Source organism: Mastomys coucha, unplaced genomic scaffold (assembly GCF_008632895.1).
Source record: "Mastomys coucha isolate ucsf_1 unplaced genomic scaffold, UCSF_Mcou_1 pScaffold18, whole genome shotgun sequence".
In the NCBI taxonomy this organism is placed as follows: Eukaryota; Metazoa; Chordata; class Mammalia; order Rodentia; family Muridae; genus Mastomys; species Mastomys coucha.
Genome location: NW_022196900.1, coordinates 107,551,736 through 107,568,947, shown reverse-complemented (window position 1 = coordinate 107,568,947; position 17,212 = coordinate 107,551,736). Strand labels below are relative to the sequence as shown.

The 17,212-nt window shown below is 46.2% G+C and overlaps 1 protein-coding gene across 3 annotated transcripts in view; it reads right to left on the bottom strand.

The window, feature by feature from the left end:
- The window catches only part of Mtor (mechanistic target of rapamycin kinase), a 118,927-nt gene that overhangs the window by 81,038 nt on the left and 20,677 nt on the right, over window positions 1-17,212 (bottom strand). For all 3 annotated transcript variants that reach the window (XM_031379457.1, XM_031379459.1, XM_031379458.1), the window contains exons 12-20: window positions 16,837-17,052; window positions 16,078-16,283; window positions 13,763-13,885; window positions 13,037-13,126; window positions 12,655-12,747; window positions 11,727-11,861; window positions 11,399-11,528; window positions 9,877-10,127; window positions 1,457-1,543 (exon numbers count right to left, since the gene is read on the bottom strand). In XM_031379457.1, coding sequence (XP_031235317.1) covers window positions 1,457-1,543; window positions 9,877-10,127; window positions 11,399-11,528; window positions 11,727-11,861; window positions 12,655-12,747; window positions 13,037-13,126; window positions 13,763-13,885; window positions 16,078-16,283; window positions 16,837-17,052 — 1,331 coding nt within the window. The remainder of the gene's footprint in view (window positions 1-1,456; window positions 1,544-9,876; window positions 10,128-11,398; window positions 11,529-11,726; window positions 11,862-12,654; window positions 12,748-13,036; window positions 13,127-13,762; window positions 13,886-16,077; window positions 16,284-16,836; window positions 17,053-17,212) is intronic.

Below are 17,212 nucleotides of genomic sequence, written 5' to 3'. Positions count from 1 at the left end.
GGCCAATAGCTGCAAGGCAACCTGGCCCAAGCCCCTCAGACTCCATGAAAATTGTCATTTCAAGTCACTTCAAAGTCAGGGCCTCTAGCTCTCTTTACGCCTCTGCAGCAGGAGACTGAACAGTAAGGGATACCCCGACACTGCTGGCAGCACATACATATCAACATCTCAGGGCCCTAACTATGCTCAGGCAGCCAGGAAAATCAAGGGGAAAACAAACTAGAAAATGTCGTTTAAGCTTTCTATCAGCTGGAAAAACCTGTGTTTACTGTCAATAATAACTGCAGGTTTTCAGGCCTGGCTTTATCTGCTGTTCACTCACTTGGACGGCACTTTGCCTTCCTCAGAGAAAGTTTCTTCAGAGGGTTCTGTACTCAGAAGCCAGCAGCCTGCCTGGGGATGTGGGCTAGCTCACTGCTTACAGACTGCTCTTCTTGGGCTCTAGGGAGCTCATTAAAACGCCAGGATCAGCAGCCACAGGAAGAGCACCTGCTGCCTCCTTTCCGCTGGGACAGAACTACAGCTGCATTCTGCAGGCAAGGTGGCTGCTTGAGTCCCTGTGCACTGGTCACACTTCTTTTAGGGAGGTGGGGGCTGATTCAAAGGCTCCAGCTTCCTACCCTGAGCAGTTTCCTTCCTGCCTTCCCTGCCCCAAGGCCATCCATTGGGCAGTCAAGCACTTGGTCCAAGTCTTCCTTGTATTGAGTCCTCCGTGGTAGAAAATGGGAACATAGCAGCTTTTAATGATTTATACATGTAAGGGCTGTTCAGTTCTGAACCTGGGTGCTGGGAAGTTCCTCTGGGGGAGTCAGACATTTTGAAATTGGCCTTGCTGCTACCACTAAGCCATGTACAAAGCAATCCTCCCCCACAGAATCATTTAAACTGCATACAACAGTAAAATGGTGTTTCTATTATCTCGGTGTCTTCTAGAACTTGCTTAATGCATGTTATAAAATGCCAGGCAATGATCCCTGCCCTGGGTGCCACTGAAGTCAAATGACATTTATATTTTTGGAGGTTGCAGGGCAAAGTGTCACCTTGGTCTTCAGAGCCTGACAGGTGACTATGGGAAAAACCAATCCCCTATCCATTCCCTCGTGCGCTGTGGGTTCACGGGTAGTATGGAGAAGGGCTTTTGTGGGAGTAGGAAAGCACTGTTGCAATATTGACACAAACTGCTTTGCTGTGTGTTAGGCAAGTAACTCAAGAATGTCTCTGGCAGGACAATTATTTCAGGATTTCCCTTCAAACTTCACACTTGTATTCTTGTACTTAGGAGCTAGGAACATGCAGAATCAATCTCTAACTACCGTGCTCTGCAGAACCTAGTGGCTGACAGTCACTATAGAGCCCTCTTTTCTCCAGTCGTGACCCGTGAAGGAAATACCCATGCTATTCACACTCATTTCTGGGCATCCTCTGACCCAGGTTAAGAGCAGTAACTTCTACTTACTCTCATGAGGGTGACAATTTCATCCATATAGGGACGAATGTGGCTCTTCACAAAGGACACTAGCATCCCCAGCTGCTGGAACAGAAACTGAAACAGACAAGAGATCAAGAATTTAGTACCTGAAGGATGCAGAACTCACAATTTACCCAGAGACAGGAAAAGACAGCTATGGGGTTGGTTTCTCCACAGCAGCCCACCGACTGAATGTATGTTCCAGGTTAACCGACAACGGCGAAGGGGCAAGGACCTTATAAACTAGGACAGCGGTTACTGAATAGCAGGAGCTCCAGGCCAGACACTCTGCTTTATACTGTCTCTCACCTCCTGTACCCTGCCTCTGAGGTAAGAAACTGCAGACAGTAGTACTGTACTCACAGACTGTCCCCAAGTGCTACTCTAGGCCACACATGGAAAGCACCTGAGCAGGGAACAGAGTGCTGCTCTATGTACTGTGGAAGTCAGAAACATAGGATTTTGGTCATTAAATACTTTAAAAAAAAAAAAAAAAGGTCATGAGGCCAGGCATGGTAGCTCACCCCTTTAATCCTAGCACTTGGGAGGCAGAGGCACTTGGATCTTTGTGAGTTCCAGGCCAGCGTGATTGATATAACAAACTCCAGAACTGCCAGTACTCCATAGAGACCTTGCCTCAAAACAGACAAACCTGGCATGAAATTATTAGCCAACTCCAAATGTAACTTGGCCCTAATTTGCTACTACTTACTTTCCAAAATATGGGTGTGGTGGTACACACCTTTAATCCCAGCACTCAAGAGACAGAGGCAGGGGCTGGCCAGATGGCTCAGTGGGTTAAGAGCACTGTCTGCTCTTCTGAAGGTCCCGAGTTCAAATCCCAGCAACCACATGGTGGCTCACAACCATCTGTAATGAGATCTGATGCCCTCTCCTGGTGTGTCTGAAGACAACTATAGTGTACTTACATATAATAAATAAACCTTAAAAAAAAAAAAAAAAAGACAGAGGCAGGTGGGTTTTGGAGTTCAAGGCTAGACTGAACTTCATAGTGGGTTACATAGTAAAACCTTGTTTCAATAAATAAATTAATTAAAATTAAATATAAACACCTTGTTGTAGATATTAGAATATAATCAATTTATAAGTAATAAATTTCTTTCTTTCTTCTTCTTTTTTTTTTTGCAAACAGTATCATGTAGCCCAGATTGGCCAGGGACAGGAACTCTACATACAATGGCTTGTTAGCTAAATTTGTCATATGAACCTGAAAAAAAGATGGAAAACCTAAGCCAGAGACAAAGCATGGTAGTGGGGTACCTGAAAAAAAAAGGGGGGGGTCAGGAAAAACCACTAGACAGAAAGAGGGAATGAGCCTCCTGGTTCCTGGTCATGAGAGGGAAATTTAATGGCTGATGCCTAAGGAGTGGCCATGTCAAAGCATGGAGTGAAGACCTGGGACCACCACCTTTCCTTCTCAACTTCTATCCAAGCAGAATAAAGAGAAAGAATTTATTTAGTGATGCACTAACACCCTGCTTGTACTGCATATTTATAAAGCACAGACAAGAGTTCACTTGCTACCTGGAACAGAATGACCTGAGAAACAGCTGAGACAAAGGGTGTGTGGTGTTTCTGAAACACATGGCAGACTAAATCTCTGAATTCTCTTCCCACTGTGAAAAATTAGAAATTAATGCATTAGAAAGCAGATCATCAGAATCCAACTGGTTTTCGTAAAGCTATAACTTTAATGGGATACATCTTAAAAGAAACAGTGAATTCCAACAAAACAAACAAAACAAAAGAAAAGTCTCTCCTACTGGCAAAAGGAGACAAAGAAATGAGTTTTAATGTGAGGTCTAGGAGGAAAAACTCTCCTAGAAGAGCTGACCATCTCAGGCTGACCCTCAGATGGCTAACTCCCTGGGTGGCCTGGGAACAAGGCAGACACTGAAGCAAAAGCTCACCCGCTCCTCTCCCCCCCGCTTCAGAGCAGAAGCTCCAGGCTGCTCTGGGGACTGAGTAGATGAAGATGCGTATGACCACAAAACAGATGAAGATGCGTATGACCACAAAACACCCAGAGAGAGCTAGGGACCAGAGAAACAAAGAGCAGTAAAGTAGGCTAGCCAAGGACTTAGAGAAAATAGTTATCATCACGCTAAAAGTGTGAATCAATGTAAGATGCTTACAGAAATCAAAATATAAATATAAAATATAAAACACAAGAGATGGTGGTGGCACACACCACTAATCTCAGCACTTGGAAGGCAGATCTCTGTGAGTTCCAGGCCATCCTGATCTACAGAGTGAGTTCTAGGATAGTCAGGACTACACAGACAAACCTCGTCTCAAAAACCAAAACTAAACCAAACCAAAACAACTAACCAAGCAAACAAACAAAAAACCCACACGGCTAAACCAAACAAACCAAACAAAAAAAGAAAAGTTAAAAAAAAAAATTGTAAAATAATTGAAAAATAAAATTTATAAATTTATGACTAAAATGTATACTAAATACTGTTTCCTCTGGATCTAAACTTTCCCTCCTAAAGGGAGACTCCAGAAACTCCCAAGATGCTCTCAAGACTGAAGAAGCTCAGAGAACCTTAGAAAGGGAAGATTTTGCTTATTGTGGCCCTGTTGTGTAGGGACCTGAGTTGTGACCACACTGGGGTAAGGTCTTTGGAGGTGTAGCTGCCTGGAGTCACCCACTGTTTCTCTAACCTCAATAATCCCTCCTGCACCAAGGTGGGTTGGAGGAAATCTTTCCACTGCTCTGTTGTTACCCACTCAGATGAACAGAAGAGACACCCTAGTCGTAATACACACACATAAAAGGAAATTTGATGTACACCCTGTCCCTATTAGAAGGATTTAACAAACAAAGACTTAATAAGAATAGAGGACTGAGGAAATGGCTTAGTGGTCAAGAATTTCTGCACAAGGATTGGATTAGAGAACATGCGTATCCATGAACACAGAGGCGGGGTGGTGTTTTCCACTACTCAAGATGGAGAGCTACACTTGCTGCATCAGCGAGCTCTGTACTCAAGTTAGAGATCCCTGCTTCAATATATAAAATGGAGAGAGAATGGAGGATACCGGATACCAACCTCTGGCCTCCATGCAAGTATACACACGAACATGCACCCCATACACATGTGCCCCAAAACATGCTAACATGCACACGCATTAATATGTACACATAGCACACATGAACATGTATATATAACACACACAAACATGTACACATAACACACAGACAGGAGATCTCAACATGGTACTGTTTTACATATGTAAAACCCTATGAATAACAGTAGCAAGCACAAGCATATAAGAAGTCTGTGAAAATCAATGAAACAACTAAACCATTCAGGCCACTTCAGCAAACACAAAAGAATGACAAACCCGATACAGTTAGTGTAGAAATCAATACTGTCTAAGTATGCGAATAAAATACCACTTGGAAAAAAGTCAAAGGTGAAAGTAAGTTAAAACACAGAAAGAACTGACTTTTGAACACTAACGAGAATTCATGTTACTCAGCAAGAAGGGAGCAAACTATTAATATATATTACAACACAGATGAAGCCGAGAGGCATTATGTTGAGTAAGCTAGACAGGTCTGTGGATGCAGCTCAGCTGGGAGATGCTTGTCTAGTATGTACAGACTCCTAGGTTCCAGCTCAGCACTGCAGAAACGGGCTGCTGGCACACAGCTGTAAGACAACCAACCACTCAGGAGGCAGAGGCAGGGAGACAGAAGATCAAGGCCACTCTGGGCTGCAAGATGCCTTGTGTTAAAAAAAGAAAGAGAGAAAGAAGCTCAACATAATAGGCCTCATATTATGTACCATCAATTACATGAAATCTTCGGGAGAAGTAGCATAGGGAGACATGAAGTGGACTGGTGGCTGCTCTAGGAGGCAGCAGGAAAGGAAATGGCTGCTGACAGGAGAGAAGGAAGGGTTCTGGCTATAGTAATTTCTGGAAACTTTCTAAATTTAGACAGTTAGCACTGACTGCTGACTCTGAATACACTGAAAGCCAAGAAACTTTATATTTTAAAATAGCAAACTTTACAGTATGTCATTTTTACCTTAAAGAATTTCTGAGGGTATGCGTATGTGAGTGTATGTTTGCACATGAAGATGCGTATGGAAGGGGTGTGGAGAGTTGGCTCTTCCAGAGGACATGTGTTCAATCCCATTTGGCAGCTCAGTACTGTCTAAACTCAAGCCCCAGGGGACTCAATGCCCTCTTCTGAACTCCAAGAGATCAGGCACACACCCTTGTGGTGCACATACACGCATGCACACAAAACACTCATAAATACACATAAAAAGGCGTGTGTGGGGTGTGTATGCATGTGTGTGGGTGTGCATGTGGAGACCATAGGTTGACACAGCTTGTCTTCCTTGGTTGCTCTCCACCTTATACACTGAAGCAAAGCCTCTCAATTAACCCTGGAGCTTGCTGACTTTGCTAGCTAAGCTTGTTGTAGGGAGTCTCTGCCTTGTAAGTACAAAGATTACAGGTGTTGCCATGCCCATCCAGCCTGATGATCCAAATTTCGGTCTTCATGCTTGCATAGCAAAGCACTTTTACCAAATGTGGAACCTCCCTAAACCCCTACCTCAGAGTTTAAACGTGCATGTGTCATTTCTGAGTGGTATATGCACGCGTCTCTCTGTACCTAGAGCTTGCTGTTTTTCGGCTAGGTGGTCTGGATAGTGAGTTCCAGCCATGTTTCCTCTGCATCAACCCCAACATGGAGTTGGCATAAAGGAGCTACAGTCCAGACAGCCACATGCATGTGCTGGGGACCCAAGCCCAGGTCCACAAACTTGCACAACCAAGTCCTCTTACCCACCGAACCATCTCTCTAGCTTTGAAAGTTTAAAATATTTTAAAAGCAGATATGCAAGGCAATACTTGGGAGTTTACCTCCCCAAAATTTAGAGTTCTACCAGACTGAATTAAAAAGGAAGAAAGAGGGCAACAGGAGATGACTTCTTGGTTAAGAGGCACACAAAGGACCCATTTTGGTTCCCAGAATCCATGCTGGGTAGCTTATAATGGGCCTGTAGGCCTCTAATTCCAGCTTCAGGAAATCCAACACCTTCTGCCCTCCCTAAGAACACTCCTCCTGACACACACACGTTTAAAAAAAAAAAATAAAGATTTTTAGGCTGAGGAGAGGTGGCACACACCTTTATCCTGGCAGAGGCATACAGATCTCTGGGTTTGAGCCAGCCTGGTCTACAGAGTGAGTTCCACGACAGCAAGGGCTATGCAGAGAAACCCTGTCTCGAAAAAACAAAAATAAGAAAGAAATGAGGGTAAGAAAGACCTCCTTATCTAATATAAGGTTCTTTATGCCCCTGTGAATCATCATGTGGACCAAGCTGGCCTTAGACTGTTGATCCTCCTGCATCATCAATACTAGGATTACAGGTGTACATGACCATGCCTCATCTGACTGGTTTGTCTTGTCCGTCTGTCTGTGCACCACCACTGCCCAGCACATGACTGTATTGTGTGTGAGTGGGTATGAGCACAGCACATAGCATGCACATGGAGGTCAGAGGATAACTCTAGGGAGTCAGGTGAGCGGGTATGAGCACAGCACATAGCATGCACACAGAGGTCAGAGGTCAGAGGATAACTCTAGGGAGTCAGGTCTTGCCTTTCACCTTTGCAGGGATTCTGGGAAGGAAACTCAGGTCATGAGGCTCGTGTGACAAACATTTTTATCATTTTAGGAGGACCAACTTTTTAAGTAGAAAAAAAGCAGATCAAGGAAAGTAATAATAATAAAGAACAGATTGCTGAGATTAAAAAAAGCAAGATATAAGGCAGAAATACAACAGAAGTGGCTATCTAAAACAAAACAAAACAACAACAACAAGTAGGCGAATCTCTGGCAAAAAATGGAGACACAGAGCGGCACAGGTTCCTTCCAGTCTGGGCCGGCGCCCTGAGCAGACCTTGGGTGCGAACTCTGCAGCCAGTCCCACAACACCCAGAGGAAGACCCACACCCAGGTGCTCTAACACTCCCAGGATCATAAGAAAGGGAGACAGAATCCTCACGATGACAGTGCTCCCATTTAGACGGAGCCAGTGCTCCACAGGAAAGGCTGAAGCTGTCCTAAGACCCCTGACAAGAATGAGAAAAAAGCTAAAATAAATCTTGTAGCCGTAGTTTTCAAACTACAGATCAATTCTATTTTATGCAAAAATTCTAAATTAATATCAGATACTGTATTGATAAGTTAAAAATCTGTCATAACCAGAGTGGCTGTGTTTTAACATTAGAACTTATTTTAACACAATGCAACATACCAAGACATTAAAGGAGAAAAAACCCTGGATGATTATTAAAACAAAGAAAAGGCATTTGGTAAATCTAGTATCAACTCATGATTAAAAAGAAATCTTTTAATAATTTAAGACTATAAAGGAATGTTCAAAAACTTTGAAAAACATTAACCCAAACCCTACAACAATAACAGAACTAGTGGCAAAATCAAAATAGCAGTTAGAAGTCAGCATGAAAATGAGCACCAAGATGAAAGGTCTGCAGTCTCAACCTACTGAAACAACACTGTAGTGGCAACCCATCGATGCAATAAAAACAGTAATAAGTGACTTAACAGTGAAAAACATCCAAGCACCCTTTATTTTCAGAGCATGTAATTATCTAGAATCAAAGTCTGAGAGCGTTTGCAGTGAATGGAGTTAGGAATCTAATGAGGCTGACAACTGTAAGAACAAAGCCCAAAGTGAACTGAAAGCCAGGCATGGTGGCACAGAACTCAAGTCACAGCTACCTGGATGGCCAGGCATGGTGGCACAGAACTCAAGTCACAGCTACCTGGATGGCCAGGCATGGTGGCACAGAACTCAAGTCACAGCTACATGGATGGCCAAGCATGGTGGCACAGAACTCAAGTCACAGCTACATGGATGGCCAAGCATGGTGGCACAGAACTCAAGTCACAGCTACCTGGATGGCCAAGCATGGTGGCACAGAACTCAAGTCACTGAAAGCCAAGCATGGTGGCACAGAACTCAAGTCACTGAAAGCCAAGCATGGTGGCACAGAACTCAAGTCACAGCTACCTGGATGCCTAGGAAGATTTGCTTGAGCCCAGGAATTTGAGACCAGCCTGGACAACACAGAGAGATCCTGTCCCACAAAGGGATTAAAAAACAAAAACAAAAACAAAACCCCATTCTGTACTTGAGCCACAGTCAGGAAGCAGTTTATAAAAAGTTACTACCTACCTCTAAGGATAGGTCACAGAGGGAAAGATACTGAATTTAAGCATAGTCTCCCAAGCAGAGCATAGCCTGCACCCCCTCAGAGGTCATTCTAAGACTGTGTGCTGCCTTGAACCCCGAGAGTGAGGTGTGTTGTTGGTATACACATCATGCATGTATGGGTACAGACGCCACGGAACCACTCTTTGTATCACAGAACTACATAGTCGTAATGCAGCCACCAGCTTAGCACCTGACAAGGATTACGGAGGAACACTAGAAGCCACTGGGGAAGAGCGTGGTCACCCTCCAGAGAGAGCGACCTCACAGAGTGCTCATCAGTGACAAAGAAGGCAAGCCTTGCACAGGAGAGGGCTCGCTCCCAGACGCTGATCACATGCTCCAGTTTAGAATCAACAATAATAGGACAGACTGATACCATTAGACCTAGTAAGAATTATGTGGCTTCATCTACATAGTACTGTCACTAAAAGTGTGTGATTCTGCCTTGCCTTCCTCAGCTAGCAGGGAGGCTGGAGCAAAAGGACTCCACGTTTAAGGCTGATCAGGGCTCAGGGCTCAAAGCCAGCTTACAGAATTTACTGAGATCTTCTCTCGGAATAAAAGGGCAAGGGATACAGTCAGAGGTAGAGTCCTTGCCTAGCAAGTCAGAGACCCCAAGTTCAATCAAAAAGTAGTTTGAGGCTGGAAAGATGGCTCAGTAGATAAAAGTACACCTTTGCCAAAGTACCCAGGTTTGATTCGAAGTACCCCATCAGGCTCACAACAGCCTGTAACTGCAGTTCCAGGGGTACCCAATGCCTCTGGCCTCTATGGGCACATGTACACACCACCACACAGACACCTACACCTACATATAATTAAAGTTTACAAAAATAAACCTTAAAAACAAACAAGCAAGCACACAAACAACAACCAAACTGAGCGTAATTTAAATGTAGCCGCCTACAGTACTGAGAACAGCGCTGGCTCTCCCCGCTGGGCTACTCCTAGCTAGCCTGTGGGGATGAAGTGAAAGGCTGGACAAACCCAGCTACACACCTAGGTGCCAGAAGCCACGGGAGGAGAGGCAGCGCCCTCAGGGTAAGCAGAGTGTGGTGCTGGGAGGCCGAGGCACAGATAGGTCTGCATGGGAAGGGGTTAAGTACTTACTTCCCGGATGGCCCCATCACAGACTCGGATGACATTAAGGAATGTGGGCATGACCTGGGGCAGGAACTGCACACACTTGAGCCCCAGGGACTTGAAGATGAAGGTGATGGCCTGAACCACCATGGTGTGGTGGTGAGAGAGGGACTGATCTCGGAAGATCCGCATCAAGGCCACCATGGACACAGCAGGGTAGAACTCGTCCAGGGGCAGGTTTCCCATGTTGACCAGCATTTCACTGGTGCTGTAGTCAGCTAGGACAAGGTGACAGAGAGAGTCATGAGTATTGGTGACAGGACTCTGATGTAAGGCTAAGCATGGCTAATAGCAAACAAAGCCCCTTCAGAGGCATTAGTATGCATATATTCTCTCTGCACATTCTGACACTGCTGTGAATACGGAGCACAGGGCTATTAGGAACCGATGAACAGGCTCTTCCTGTGAGGAGCAAAACTCATTCTAGCTTTTCTATTACCCAAACCACCAAAGCCTAAAACAGTGCATGATGGGTTTTCTCTAAACTCCTGGATGTAACATAGCTTCTCAGCATCACAGTTCATAACTTCATAGTTGAAACCATCAATAAAAATAACTACTCCTCCAAATTAAAGTAAAGGGAGTTAAATTAGACAAACATCTGTTCCACAGCTGGCTAGTCCCCCGGGGAATACAGACAAGTTAGCAGGCATATGCTATATCCTGAACAGCAAGGGCTCCATCCTGGGAATGGTACCATGCACTGAGGAGGTAAGATGTAGGGCAGGTGGGAGACAGGATGGCAGGTGCTGCTGAGGAGCATAAGCAGCTGGCCTTGGGCTCTGCCCTTGATGGTCAAGGAGCAAAGGGTATCAAGATGGTACACTCCCTTAATCCAGACGGGAGAAGGAAATAAACAATCAACCTAGAGAGACTTTTAGGGAACAAATAATTTCATTCTGGAAAATCATATTCCTCTACAGCATTAGGAGAGCCACTGCTGAACCATCAATTTCATAAACAGGCTTTCCCCAGTGGATGGCGGGCTGGAAACTCATACTCCGCTCTCATTCCCAAATGCTCTGGCACTTGTCAAAAGGCAATGGGTCTCTATTGTCAGACTAGATGCAAAAAGAGAGGGCCCAGGGCTTGTGGGGGCTACTGGTCTTTCTGTGTCCTGATTTCCCTCAAATAAAACAGAGAAAACAAGAGCTCTCCTCCCCGCCCCCTCCATGAGGGCCAGGGAATAAAAGAAAAAAAGAAGCACTAACAAAGTGACAGATGACAGCGGTGTCAGGGTGATTCCTACCTCTCACCGAGGTCAAAAGTAACCTAGACTTAGCCTGTTAACCCTGACAAAGACCCTAGGCAGACACAGGACTCTGGCTCGATTGGGTATAACATCCCTGCTAGACATAGGGACTACAAGCTCTTCATTCACAAGCTGCCAAGAGATTCGATATCTATCAGTTACCTGACCACCATTCTTTCTACACATGGTCAGGAGGGATGTAAGTCCAAGCTTGACAACACTCTTGTTCTAACTTACAGGAATCCTGACTTGACTTGGACTCTGACAGGCTGACAGCGGAAGCGTCCCGGGATTGGTCAATCATGCCGATGTTCACTTTGTGCTTGTAGGGATCCAAAGCCCCGAGGAGCCCTAACACTCGGATGGCCTGAGCAGGAAGGGAAAGAAGACAAGCACTTACCCCAACATCTGATTAAACAGGATTAGAGGTACAGCTCCGTTCCACACTCCACACCTCCCACAGAAGCAGAGCAGAGGCAGTCAGGAAGCCCACCCAGAGTGGGGTAGGTTGCTGCCATTACTTCCTCTCTCAAGCCTTTGCAAACCAGGTGTCCATGCTGCGTACCTCTCTCCGAGTGCCCTGGTTCTGCTCTGTCTTCAGGAAATTCAGCAGCACTTCTAGCAGAGTGGGGTACTTCCTGTAGGGCTCCACCACATAGCCAGTGCTGGCCACCAACTGTCCCAGGGTCCACAAAGCCACCTGAATGGACAAAGGCCACGTGTTTATTGAACCAGTACAAAAAAGAAAGCTCGGGTGTACTCTTTGTATGGAGGGAATGAGATGGCAGAGCCAATCAATTAGAAGACCGCTGAGTCACTATCCATGCATAGGAATCCTGGAGTCAGGCCACACGTAGCTGGTCAAGCACGAGTCTACAGTTGCTGCATCAAAGGTAAAGAGTAGAGTGCAAGGCATGGCTCCCAATGTACTCTCTGTACCAGGGAGGCTGAAGTTGGAGGACAGCCTTTGGTTCAGGGCCAGTTCTAACTTCACTTGACTCACTTGCTGACTATGGAGTGAGATGCTGCTACAAAAATCAAAGAAAAAAACATACAGAATATTCCCACATTTCTCAGAGGAAACGTGGTTCTTTTGTATGCTGAATGACTACCAGGAGCTATGGAAGGAAGTTAAGACTGTTCTTCGCTTTGGACTACTCCTCTAATAACCCTCCGTGGCCGGGAGAATGAACGGAAGCTGTCTGTCTCCACAAGCAGTGTCCAGGCCTGCTTCCTCGCTCAGGAGCTGGGCTCTGACAGTAGACTGCATTTCCCTCTATGCAGAGGATAGGGTGATGCTCAGCCTGGATCTGAACTGTAGGCGACTGGTCAAGAGCAGAGCCAAAGCTTGTTCTGAGATTCTGCCCTCTTTCCACATTCAAAGAAAATGTCAAGCACTTACTGTCTGTCAAGCTCCGCAAAAAGCTGAGTGGGGACACTGTGGTCCCTGGTCCCATGGGTCTCCAGCCCACTCAGGAAGCAGTGGCACTCACCTGCCTTTTGGCCAGCAGAGAGGAGTCCTGGAGCATGTCCATGATGATGATAAAGAGCTCATCCACCCACTTTCTCATTTCCAGGCCACTAACCTACAAAACCAGAAGACAATGGCAGAGGGTTGAGACTGTGGGATAAAGACATTGTTTTAGGATGGGCATGGTGGCTCACACCTAGGAAGTCCAACACTCTAGACGGTGAGGCAGGAGGAGCTCTGTGAGTCTGAGGCCAGCCTGGGCAGCACAGTGAGATGCCGCTTCTAAATAAAACAAGAACAAACAAAACCAGAAACAAAAAAGAATGAAGAGAAAAACAAGTGCTCTGCCTTCCCCCAGGCTAAAGAGCATCCTTCCACCTGTGGAAGGCCAGCTGCTCCCTCACCTGAGCCAGTTCTCCTATAGTAGCCAACACGTTATTGATCACGCCTGGGTTTGGGTCAGGGTCTGGATCTTTCAGTTTCAAAATTAAAGCCTACAGAAGAAGGTATAAGAAAATGAGTGTGGAAGAAATCTGTAGGAGAGCTATCTTACCCCTAGAGGGCAGCATGCCTCCCAGTACACAAAAGCTCTGGGTTCAATCCCAAACACCAGAAAACAAATCGAAACCCTCCTAAGACCCTCTAGGTCATACAGAAGTTACTTCTAGGCTTTGTGCATGCAGGAGGCTCTGGACTGTGCATTTCCGAGCTTTTCTTGAAACCAGACACAAGCGCAGTGTATGCCCCAGGCAGCAGCACAGTTTGAAGACGTTTCTCAGGTGCCCTTTCAACTCTGCCTGCCGACCATCCCTCCAGATGTATGTGTGTCAGACATAGAACACTTCACATGAAACCACATTCCCATCTCAAATTGGGTTCCTGAATAAAGCCCATTTGCCTTCATTTGGGGAAAGTGCACATACTATTTCCCTACTTCTCCTTCCCAAGCCCATTTGATGGGCCTGAAGCACGAAGGGGAACTCTTTCCTGCAGCTGCTGAGGTTCCTGGCCCTTGTCCCCAAGCCTGGACCAAAGAAACAATCTACTTGGTTCAGTGTAGCAGTGCTAAAGCATCCCCTCCCCAGACACAGAGAGTGAGAATCCCACTATGGTCATCTGTTGTGCTTTACCTTCAGAATAGGCTCCATATAGGGGCGGATGAGTCGGGGGGCATTGGAGACCAGATGTCCCAGCATGCGGGCACTCTGCTCCTTGATTCTCCCAATGCCACTGTGCTCCAGCTCTGTCAAAATCTGCAGGGAAGAAAGGTAACACACTATGGCAGAGGATGGAACACAGAGAACTGTGTAAAGGGAGATGTGTCAGCAGTTGGGGAAATGAAGCAGGCTTGCAGTGAATCAAGTCTCTACTGGACGCTTGGAGAACACGGGGATTCGTAACTCTCAAGAGCCTTGGCTGTCACAGCGGTACAACTGTACTGGAGTACTGGAGAAGGACCCCAGTCAGAGCTGAGACCTTGGTTTTCCAGGCAAGGGACTGAAGAGAGGGCTCCTGAGGAAAAACCTCTGTCCAGACACAAAATTACCAAGAGGATCTATAATAATGACAAAGGAATCGAAGGACTGTTAGAACAGCTGTGAAACAGGTGATCCAGACATATCTCCATGAAGGAAGTGCTAGGAACCCGGTCTCTAGACACTACTGAACAGAGCTGCTGGGCTTGTTCTCACACCTCTAAAATGCAAGCATGGCAATGTATTAAGCTCAAGGTCAAGTAGACACCACAACACACACTGGCATCTGGGTAGAGCTGAGGGGTGGAGATGTAAGCATGCTCGAAGTGAACACTACAATGCCCAACTAGTCAGGGGTCCAGAGGAACTAAGACTCTTGTCTTTTTTTGTTTGTTTGTTTTCTTCGAGACAGGGTTTCTCTATGTAGCCCTGGCTGTCCTGGAACTCACTCTGTAGACCAGGCTGGCCTTGAATTCAGAAATCCGCCTGCCTCTGCCTCCCAAGTGCTGGGGTTAAAGGCGTGCCCACCACTGCGGTGAGACTCTCGTCTTAGCTGCTGACTTGGTAACTGATTTCCTGTATGATCTTGACAGCCTGTTTTCCCCAGTCACACAGACAGCAGTAAGTTAGTGATACACAACGACTGAGTGAGGTGCTGGCTGGCTGCAGGGAATCTGTCCCAGGAAGCAGAGGACAAGTAGCAGATGTCTTGAAGACAAGGGAGAGTCAGCCATGCATCCCACTGTGACATCCACCAATGCCCAGTGACCAGCACTCAAGGAAAAGTCAAGTCACTCAATGAAGTCCCACAATCCAATTTGGGACAATCTACATCAAAACTATTTTTTCCTTATTTCAGAGTTTAAAAGATACAGATATAATTCGGTGGTAGCATTTTCCAAATACATATAAGTCCCTGGTTTTCAATTCCTCTATATAGTCTAAATAAATATTTTAAAAATTCCTAGTTATGTATTTTTAAGTTTCAAGGGTTAAGTTCAGCACATGGTCAACTTATCTGATGGAATTGCACATTCTCCAACATCAGGAAAATGAGCTGGGCTGTTGGCTGAGTATGAGCTTCCCAGGGACAAAAGCTATACCTGGCTTGTCCACCAGCATACTGCCAGCACACAGTGCTGTGGGATGGGGCAGGTGAGCATCGGGTGCTGACTGAATGAACAAACCCATGTTCCCATCAGGAGGTATCTCCGTGCCTAACTTAGCACAGTCTGAACCAGTAGGCTCAGTGGTAGCTGTTTCTGCAGTCATGTTTTGCTCAGTGGTGGCTGTTTCTGCAGTCATGTTTTGCTACAGCAAGTAGCAAATGAGTAATACTCTCCTAGGATGAGCTGCAATACTGGCATTCTGTGTTTAAGTTCTTCACATATTATGCAACCTGTCTATTTCAAAAGAGGTGGGCAGACATAGCAAGATGGAGGATTAGAACAGGTACTGTTCACAGGAAGCCAAGGAACGAACAGTGAAGACAAAAACCAAGGACCCAGGTTGCAGCACAAAGGCCAACCTGGATCTCTCTAAAAAACCTACACATCTCAAATCACTTATAATGAATGCCAGTGGCCCTTACCCAAGTGCAGTGACCACAGGATCGTGTGGGAATCACATCCATGTTAAGACGGATACCTTTTGTATTTGCCTACTACTGGCAAGAAAAGTATGACAAAAGCAAGTTGGGAAGAGTGGGAGGCCCGAGAGACCCTTGCCACAGACACAGTGAGAGCCAAGATACTGGGTCGCTGGAAACTTGCCAGAGACAGACGAGCTGCCTGAGAGGTGAGTCTGGACCCAAAGAGCACCTCGCACCATGCTGGTGACAGGCTCACACTCAGACTGCATTCCAGAGCTGGAAAACACGGACTCTTGGTGCAAACCTGACGTGGTAAGGTATTTCCGCCTTTCTTCCCTCCCTGTGGAGGTCCACTCCTCCCTGCCTGTCACCCCATTACCTGGATGAGCATCTTGCGCAGGAAAGGCATGACGAAGGCTGGGTTCATGCTACTCAGTCGGCCCACAGTGCAGATAGCAAGCTCTCGGATCTCAAAGACCTGGTCATTCAGAGCCACAAACAGAGCTTGTAAGTTTTCTGCCTGGGCCAGGTGGGCATCAAAGCGCTCGTCCAGGGATGCCAAGACACAGTAGCGGATATCAGGATCTGCAAGAGCAAACACATCTTTGCACCTCTTCAGGGTCTCATCCCTCCAGCTTTCCCCAGTTCCCACCTCCACAGCTATCACCCTCCTGTGTATCTCAACCCCCCTAGCACCGTGACACTTTAACACAGCTAATGTGGTGACCCCCAACCACAAAATGATTTTTGATGCTACTTCATAACTGTAATTTTGCTACTGTTTTGAACTGTAATGTAAATACCTATGTTTTCTGTTGGCCTTAGGTGATCCCTGTAAAAGGGTTGTTTAACCCCAAAAAGGGGGACTGTGATCCATAGGTTGAGAATTTCTATGAAACTAGTGGGAGAACCCCAAAACACCTTTCACTTACTCTATTGTACCCCCATTTTAAAAAGCTATTCAGAGGAATAAAGGACAAATTAAGTAAATATAGATTATCTTATACCAACAGGCTATAGGAGCCACGCCTTAGCAGAGATATGGCTAAACATGAAATTATTAATGTTGGTGATCTCTACAGACCATGCAAACACCTCAAGTTCTAGGATCCCCCTGGACCGCTGTCACAAGATTTACCAGGATCTGTTATGCCAACCACAAGCAGCTTGCTGAGCACATCTGCCACCACTTGCACTGCAGTCTGGCTGACCACATGGGCATGGCCGCTGATGAGGTGGATGGAGGGTGTGAGCAGGCGGGAGCAGGTGCGGGCAGCTTCCATGCGGATCTCCTTGTGCTCACTGTTCAGGAAATGATCTGCGCAGTGTCGGACGAACTGGGTCAGAGAGTGGCCTAGGGACAAAGGAAAAGAAGAGGAATGAACGCCACTGCCTAGGACAGGACTCTCTAAACTCAATCACAGGAATGGGAATATTCAGACATTCTACAGCCGGGCGGTGGTGGCACATGCCTTTAATCCCAGCACTTGGGAGGCAGAGGCAGGCGGATTTCT